The following is a 7,500-nucleotide window of genomic DNA, read 5'->3' as shown; positions in this document are numbered from 1 at the left end:
GGGAGAGTGGTTTGTAAATACTGGTACTCCGAAATAATCCAATCAATATCAACATAATGGATATTCATATACTTATAAGCACGCTTGTGTTTATCTTTTAATTTCCCTTTTCATTTTTGGCCACCAGCAAGAACCAGGCCTTTTCAGGCTCTGTCACGTTGGCCTTGGTCTTAAAATGAGTCTTCCTTTCTGCAAATAGAATTAAAATCAAAATTTAGTGTTGAGCAAGGTCTGGACAGTCCAAGGAAAAAATACAATAATAGTAATAATAGTTCTCAGATATCTTGGCATGCCAAAACCATGATGTTGGCTTGTTGATCTTTTGGTTAAAAATTATATTTTCACATATTTTTCACAATATGGTCACTTCATGAAACAGCTGCAAACATTACGCTGTGTTTGCCCCTCAAACCAACCAAAGACGAAAACGGACATTTGTAATGATTATTTTAAGAACCCCTTAAAAAAATAGCCAAGTTTATGTCCATTAGAAACATCGTCATCTCTTGATACACTTTATCAATCAGTATGTTCTAACTTTTGAGAAGACACGTTTTAAGCACTCACATCATCACATGACATGTTGTAATCCTCTAAGACAATTCTTGTTCTGGCTAAAATTCTACGAATAGTAAAGGAAGTGCAACATTTATTAGCTTTTAGTTTATGATAAGTAAGCAATATATATTCTCTGTACTACTTTGCCCCAAAAAATGAATATATGTAGAGTCCTGACTTACATTGTACATAAGAAATGAGACAAGTGGATTGGGTAGCTAGAGATTAAACCTAACATTTTTCCCTAAGAGACATATAGACTTCAGATGACTTTACATGCCTGAGGGTCGCTTAAGGGATAAAGGTCTCATTCTTGACACTGAAACTCTGCTAAATGTTTTCACAAACGGTGACAATCTTTTATGTCAAAAATCAATAACTGATAATTTATTGCTATGACTTCTCATAACAGTTACATTTCTCCCCATCATGCTTCACAGGAAATAGAATAAACTTACAACATGAGCAGCTCTTAGATGGCTTGATACAATGTGGCTCATATGTTTATGGGTACAAGACATGGTCAAGCCTTCATTTTTTTATCAGGTTTCCTAACAACGACTGCTAAACTTAAGTTGTTTCATCATCATCATCAGTGTCATGATGTTTCACTAAGAAACAACTCTCTGATAACCCAACAATTACCAATTCATAGCAAAGATCAGCAAGTAAAACAGAAATAATTTATAATATTAACCCTTTAACACCCAAACCGGCCTGACTTGGTATTTTACTCTGTCTAACGCCAGACGATTTTACTCATCAATGGGGAACCCACAGGAGTCAATGGGTTAATCCCTCACTGAAAAACTATGTCCCCATTAAGACATGTATCTTAACACTTAAAAATAAAAACATGTTCATTTTAATTAACTTTGGTAAAGGATACATTTGAGGAGCCATAACTCTTCTGTGAATTCCAAGCATAAATAAAATGAACAAGTTACAGCAGCTTACTGTGAACAACTTGTGGTGAAACAGATATTGCAGTAATGAAGGATACTGCAAAAAATATTAATAAAACAAACAAATAAACAAAATGATGATCCACAAGAAATATGCACTGATGATGACTGAGGGGATATAAAGCGAACTGGTCTGTCTTTAGCTAGTTTGGATTCTCATAACCAGTTTTATTCATTTGTATCATTGCTTTCTTTGGCTGAGAAAAGCTCCTGAGGGGTGCTGTCAAGTGAGTAATCATCATCATCATAATTATTGCTATTAATAGGGAGCTTATGCAAGAAGGACGATGACGGCTATGAGAATGCCACCGAACAACAGGTGTAATAAACAAAAACAGTGGCTCTGCAATCCCTGAACATGTGTTTTGCATTTTGACATATTTCTTTGCCTTCCTTGTCCTGACAATGACGTGAATTGACCAAATTTGAGGTTGTATAAACAGACCTGTGCCTGTTGATACATTATTAATAATTCTCATCCCAAACAACCACACTGTTATCAACTTTATTCCAACAATGTTGATACACACTTTCCATGTGGAATGACTTGGAGAAATCGCAAAATTAATACAAAAGCGGGAAATGATATTTTTTGATAACATTCTCACCACAGGTGTCGTTTTCGCTGCATAAACTCCCTATTATTACTATTATTACTATGTACTCGAAATTGCCTTCCTGATTGGTGAGTGACAATTGCATTAATTTATAAACTTTATGGGTTATAGAGTGCAATACGGACATTGCTATGGAAATACAGAGCTGCAGTAATTTTGTTGAGTATATCATGAATGAACACTTGTGCTGTTTTTAAAGTTCTCAAATTGCACTAGCTGTATGAAAACTTTCAAAACATCACCTGTGCTCATAAATCACAAAATGCACTTGCATTAGTACCATTTCCTATACTTGTCCTTCTTATTACTACCAGCGCTAGCATAGGTTCCAGTTTGCATCTTTTCAGAGTCGGTATTGAAATACTCAAGCTGTAATACGATTTTTCAAGAACTTGACGAACAAATACAAATTCTTTTTTTTCCCTAATTGTCATCCTCAAAGATTTACTACATGGAATATGAGAGCGAGTGAATTCAATCTACTCACTTGTTGATTATCTGTGACTAATCCCCATGCACCAGCAGCAGTAGCTACTGATGATATTACAAGGATTACTGAAAATTAGAAACAAAACAGAAAAACTTAAACTGCAAACTATAAATGCTTTATATTGCAGCAAAATCTGATTTAGCATGGGAACTCAGTGATTCATGAAACTATAGGCATCTGGAAAAGCCAGAATCTGGAACTGGGTCCAGATCTGGAACCAGAACCAGAGCTGGATTAAGAACAAGAAAAGTCAACGAAATCCAGTTATTGCCTTTCAGCCAACAAAGTTGTATGTTATATTGGACCTGGAAGGCAAGGTTTGCAATTTACCTTAACATTTTATTTCAGCAAATAAGGTGAATTTCTTTTGTGGTTTCCTTTTCTTTTATGGACTCCTTTCATCCATGACTTCAGAAACAACTGCATTCCCACACCACCAAGGGACAAGGAGGAGTCTCAATGTCAATCATTCTCATAAACTTGAGCCGTTCAAAACAATGTGCTTTATGATCCAAATCCGTAAAAATTAGTTTTGCGGTTTAAAGTGTGTAATATAACAACTGGATATCATCGACCTTTCTTGTTCTTATTCCGGTTCCGGTTCCGGTTCCGTTTCAGGATTCCAGCCCTTCCAGACACCCTGAAAATGTAAAGCCCACGGCACATGGTGAGGAAAGAGCTGAGCAAACTGCCTCGTGAGGCGGTTTGCTCAGCCGTTTTCTCACCGTGTGCGGGGAACTTTTGGTGAGAATTGGCCTTGCAAGGCCGTGAGGAAAAAATCAAACATGTTTGGTATTTTTCACCTAGCGAGGCAAATCCCTCATTGTGTGGGGCCATCGTGAGAATCGAGTTGAGCTTGGTCAATGAAGCATCCAATAAGAATACATGGCATTCTCACGTGACTTCAGTGACGTCGGAATTTCTTCCTCCGACACCATCCTGAATCGCTGGACTCACGCGAGTATGCCATGTATTTTTATGGGATGCTTGATTAAACCAAGCTCTGCTCGATTCTCATGATGGCCACACACATTGAGGAATTTGTCTCGCGAGGCCAAAAATATCAAACATGTTTGATTTTATCCTCATGGCCTCGTGAGGTGAATTTCTCACCACAATTTCCCTGCACACGTGAGGAAACGGCTGAGCAAACCGCCTCGCGAGGCAGTTTGCTCAGCTCTTTCCATACATACCAACTCTCCCGCATTATCCGGGAGTCTCTCGGATACGGAACGAATCTCCCGGTCTCCTGTACGGGTCATCAAATCTCCTGGATAAAAACAACTCTGGGCATTTTAAAGACTTTGCTCCATTGAAGGCTCAAATCGTATCCCCAAGTTAAAAAAATTGGATTTTTTCAAACTTGTTTCATTGTTTGTTAATGCATTTCTTCATCTCTGAACAAAACAAAACTCTGTTTGTCATCACAGCCATATAAACGGTTGATTGATCAGATCTTTCCGTTTAACCAATAAAAATTATCGACATAAGTGCTCTGTTTTCCTGCAAATTTCCTGTTCAAAATAGATAATTCTTGTATTCTGAAGGACTGCTAGGGCGGAAGGGGTAGGTGAGTGTGTTTTTTGGGGGGAAGGGGGAATGGGTGAGTTAATCGTAAGGGGGGTAGGGTTGGGGAGACCGGATGGAAAATATCTCCAGATTTTAGATCTCCAGAGGTTGGCATCCCTGTCTTTCCTCAAGTGTGCGGCGGGCTTAATGGGAGATTTTCCAGATCAAATGGAAAACAGACCTGGCCTGTAGTATTTTTAGGCATTAAAAATAAATTGTCTATTACACACTTTGTTTGAGATCAATGGTAAGAAAACCAATTCAAACTGATTCATTTTGAGCTTAATTTACATAAAATTAGCATGTCTGACGCTCGCGCACCACATAATTTGTGGTTGTGTACGTTGTGAGTTTAATATTTCTTCCTTGATTATTAAACCAAAGACAAAAATAATATATTGTTGCAATCGTTAAGTAGCAAAATTGCTTCGATCATGCATAAATATATAGGTTCTAACGTCACAAAAAAGTCTTACATCTCCATTTTCCTGTCTGCGGTCCCAGGCAAGACACATACTCTGTAAGCCTTCTTTCAAATGCTTTCAAATCTGAAAAACAGAAACACTCATTTACGACCTACATCCATACAATTTTCAAAACGTTAGCTCGCAAACCTTCTGTGACTTGCTGGTTTTTCATTTCTTCATTCCGAAGTGCGCATGTTTTAAAATTTGCCATGAACTGAGACTGCAGAATTTGCCCTGGGGTAAACTTTCTCTGAACAGGCGTGTTGGCTCCCCACTCGAAACAGGGAGAGAAAGCAGCGTAAGCACTGGGGTCCTCACTGGGGTCGTAAATGGGTGGTCGGCTTAGTGAACAATTTCGTCCCCGTCCCCGGAGGGGACGAAAGGAAAAAGGCACACAGTATTAAACTGGAATTTTAAAAACGAAAATCAAGTAAAATGTTGGTTTTTGAGGAGAGGGAAACCGGAGTACCCGGAGAGAACTTCTCGTTGTAGAGTAAAGAACAAACTCAACACACATATGACGCCGAGTCTTTTTGCCGAGTCTGGGAGTCGAACGCGGGCCACATTGGTTGGGGGCGAGTGCTTTCACCACTGCGCCATCCCCGGACCCCTAGAATCCCAATCTCGTTCCCAGAGTCTTGACCAGCAACCGTGCGCGGAAAGACTCTGGGGACGAGCTTGGAAGAAACCAAGATGGTGTCTTACTGGAGACAAGCAGGATTGAGGTAAAAAGAAATGCTGCTTTGTAAACCAAATCTCACAACTAAGAACCAACAGAGAGTCGAGTAGATAATTTCGATTGTTCTGTGTTGTGTATGAGAGAGAAATGAGCCTGTTTTGGGGAAATTCCGAAAGCTATGATATTGCCGCACGAAGGTCAACTTCATATTCAAAATTAAGACTTAATTGCTCTTTTACGAAAACTTTGAACTAGTGGTTAATCAGATGTTTTTTTTACCGATAACAAATGTTTTTTGTTTTGCTATGTGATCGTATGATATGTATCATGGTGTCACAGCGGTTTTTCTTAAAATCATTTTGTTATAACAATTATTATGGTATTGAGTACGTGCAAATTTTATCAGAGATATGCAGCATAGTTAATTGGTCTCAAAGGGTTTGGAATATGGTAATCACTTTTCACAGGAGTTCCACTTTAGATAGACTTGCTGGCGAGATTTCAGAATATATTAATACAGTGTCACTTATTGAGATGTGAACAGTGTGTATCATGTGTGTGTTGTTGTTCTTGAAAGGATACTGCTGTTTGTCTAAATAGGGCCTTGCTGAACTCAGGCTATCAACCCCAGACAATTTGTCCCTTTATGTCCCTACATAAAAGATGATCCATCCTCTAATCTTGAATCATCCCTGATCTAGTCCTTAGACCACTGCTAATTATGGTATTTGCCAAGTGGGGGCAGATAGTCTTGGGCTTATTGTCTGGGGACGGGGGGGGGGGGGGGGAGAGAATTCAATAATTATTTGTTTAAACAGTAATCTTTTGTCTCTATTTTAAGTAACAGGAAACAAAAAATCAAGGAAAAGACTTGTTTTTCAGGGTTGGACATTAGCACTCGCCCGCTCGCCCAGGCGAGTCTCTAAATAGTCGGGCGAGCGCAAATCATCAATCACTCGCCCGTTTGATGAGTATGATTTTCATCGTGAAGAAATTATTTAAATTGTGAAATAAACACAGCTTTTTGCATTCCACTTTGCCAAGAAAATCCCTAAACATAAACTTACCGTTTCTATTTTACAAAGTTTTATATTCCGAACTGTCTAATAAACTGGCGCTAAAAGGCAACAGCGGGCTTCGTAAATAGACAGATTATATGAAATATGGCTTCCTGGTCAGTGATACTGCTGGTCACTATTGAGCCATCGGTGACCAGGTAAACATGACGCTGTCACAGCGTTTTGTGTTCCCCCGTGTTATCTGTTTCCCCGAACACTGAGCACCAGGGCAGTGTGTTCCCCCTTCCCTCCCCATAGTACATTTAAGTGCTGGTATTTTTTAGAGGTCACAGGTCATTGTTTTATTAATTAATACAGAAAGTATCTTAAAAATGCTTAAAAAGCTAACCTTAGACCTAATTAGGCCTAAACAAAAGTTTATAGGCCTAATTAAGATTAGCCTTTATGAATGTTTAGGACACTTGCTGTATTCATATTCTGCTATCATATTTATCGTTATGGCGTGATTACTTTTCTTTATTTTCATATTTCTTTTTGTTTTGATGTATTCTTAAGTCGTCAAATTTGAAGGGAACACGTAGCTGGAGGGTGAAAAGTGCAGGTGCAGGTTAGAGTTGCAGGTCATTATTTCACCATAGCTGAAACTACCCAAACCTTTACTATTGCTACCATTAGGTCTAAAAAATAATATTTAAGCCTAAGGTTAGCATTTTTGTAAAGGTTTGGGTTGTTTCAATTATGGTAAAACAATGATCTGCAACCTGCACTTTACACCCTCCGACACGTAGCACTTAAAATGTTCTATGGGGAGGGAAGGGGGAACTTACAGCACCACTGATCAGTGTTTGGGGGAACAGATAACATGGGGGAACACAAAACGGTGTGACAGCACCTTAAAACCACTCCTGAGAAGAACAGACATGTTTACTCGCAAACTGCAGGGATCTCACGAAGATTCATCAATAAAAAAATCAATTTAAAATATAAAGTAAGTGCCTCCATTGTGTTTTCTTGGGATTTAAGGTCTTTAAATAGAATTTTTCATTGAAGTAATAATCCTCGGTCGGCCATGTGCTTGATGACGTTGCAAGAGAACCCAGCACTCTGATCAATGCGTGTTGAAACTAAAACAGACT

General features: G+C 38.7%; 1 protein-coding gene across 1 annotated transcript in view; it reads right to left on the bottom strand.

Moving 5' to 3' along the window:
* LOC137997019 (nuclear envelope phosphatase-regulatory subunit 1-like) overlaps positions 1–4,925 on the bottom strand; it is a 5,500-nt gene extending 575 nt beyond the window's left edge. The window contains exons 1-6 of the mRNA XM_068842707.1: positions 4,814–4,925; positions 4,676–4,747; positions 2,628–2,695; positions 1,448–1,560; positions 568–622; positions 1–189 (exon numbers count right to left, since the gene is read on the bottom strand). The exon at positions 1–189 is cut by the window's left edge and continues 575 nt beyond it. Coding sequence (XP_068698808.1) covers positions 154–189; positions 568–622; positions 1,448–1,560; positions 2,628–2,695; positions 4,676–4,747; positions 4,814–4,877 — 408 coding nt within the window. The 5' untranslated portion in view covers positions 4,878–4,925 and the 3' untranslated portion in view covers positions 1–153. The remainder of the gene's footprint in view (positions 190–567; positions 623–1,447; positions 1,561–2,627; positions 2,696–4,675; positions 4,748–4,813) is intronic.
* Positions 4,926–7,500: the final 2,575 nt, after the last annotated feature.

The sequence above is a fragment of the Montipora foliosa genome, chromosome 1 (assembly GCF_036669935.1).
Source record: "Montipora foliosa isolate CH-2021 chromosome 1, ASM3666993v2, whole genome shotgun sequence".
Classification (NCBI taxonomy): Eukaryota; Metazoa; Cnidaria; class Anthozoa; order Scleractinia; family Acroporidae; genus Montipora; species Montipora foliosa.
Note: the sequence above shows the minus strand (reverse complement) of the source record. Positions and strands in the feature narration are given on the sequence as shown.